Source organism: Bison bison, unplaced genomic scaffold (assembly GCF_000754665.1).
Source record: "Bison bison bison isolate TAMUID 2011002044 unplaced genomic scaffold, Bison_UMD1.0 scf7180017849837, whole genome shotgun sequence".
Taxonomy (NCBI): Eukaryota; Metazoa; Chordata; class Mammalia; order Artiodactyla; family Bovidae; genus Bison; species Bison bison.
The window spans coordinates 16125-17164 of record NW_011480410.1 but is presented as its reverse complement, the minus strand read 5'-3'; the positions used below and the strand labels follow the sequence as shown (position 1 = coordinate 17164).

Below are 1040 nucleotides of genomic sequence, written 5' to 3'. Positions count from 1 at the left end.
TACCACTAGTGCCACCTGGGAAGCCCTGGTCATCAATTTGTGGGTATTCATGCATGAAATATGCTTTTTCAGATTAAGAAGCCCCAAATCCTTTTGGTCAAATAGGATCAGTTTCGAAAAAATGACTTTGAAAATCCTGTTGCTAAAAATGACAGTCTCACTTCCAATAAGACACTATTAGTGTCATGTTAAACACTTAAAATCAGGCATCCTAGTGGACAGAAACATTAATAAATTTAACTCCATATTCTTTTACAAGCTATTACATTACAAGACTCTAGGTAATCAAAGATTTTCAGTATTGACTTTATCTAAGGTTTACCTCCTTAGATAATGTGAAATCCAAATTGTCTTACCTCAGCATCCTTAAGTTTTGCAAAATTTGACTGTGCTCCAATATAGTATGAAATGCCTTTTGCTGCACCTTCCAGAGTTGCCCCTCGAATCACCAGGATGAGTAGGACAACATAGGGGAAAAGAGCTGTAAAATACACCACCTACCAAGAACAACCAAAAGTTCTTATTTTTAAAACTCATGGTATATAATTATATACAAAGTTACTAGCCAGTTGAAATGTTTAGCCTATTAATGGCTGATAATACTAATACCAAAGTTGGCGTAATTTCCTCTTTCTCTTTTTACCACTCTTTGAATGATCCACTTTCAAAACACTCTGATGTATGTAGCAATGTTTCCCAGGTTTATGTTGTAAATAAACACTATTTCAGCAATGGTTATTTGAAATCCAGATGAAGTGCTTTCCTAAATGTATCCTAATAAATGTTGGTAATTTCATCTCTGGTTCCTCTGCCTTTTCCAAATTCAGCTTGTAAATCTAGAAGTTCAAACTACCGAACAGTTGCGTTCATTTCACATACTAGCAAGGTAATATTAAAAATCCTTCAAGCTATTCTTCAACAGTACATGAACCAAGAACTTCCAGATGTACAAGCTGGATTTAGAAAAGGCAGAGGAACCAGAAAAAAATTGCCAACATCTATTGCATAATAGTAAAAGCAAGGGAATGCAAGAAAAATTA

At 34.7% G+C, this 1040-nt stretch overlaps 1 protein-coding gene across 1 annotated transcript in view; it reads right to left on the bottom strand.

Moving 5' to 3' along the window:
• Window positions 1-1040, bottom strand: part of LOC104994362 (sodium- and chloride-dependent neutral and basic amino acid transporter B(0+)) — a gene marked incomplete at its 3' end in the record, with an annotated part of 17402 nt that overhangs the window by 5235 nt on the left and 11127 nt on the right. Inside the window, exon 7 of the mRNA XM_010847897.1 lies at window positions 357-497. Coding sequence (XP_010846199.1) covers window positions 357-497 — 141 coding nt within the window. The remainder of the gene's footprint in view (window positions 1-356; window positions 498-1040) is intronic.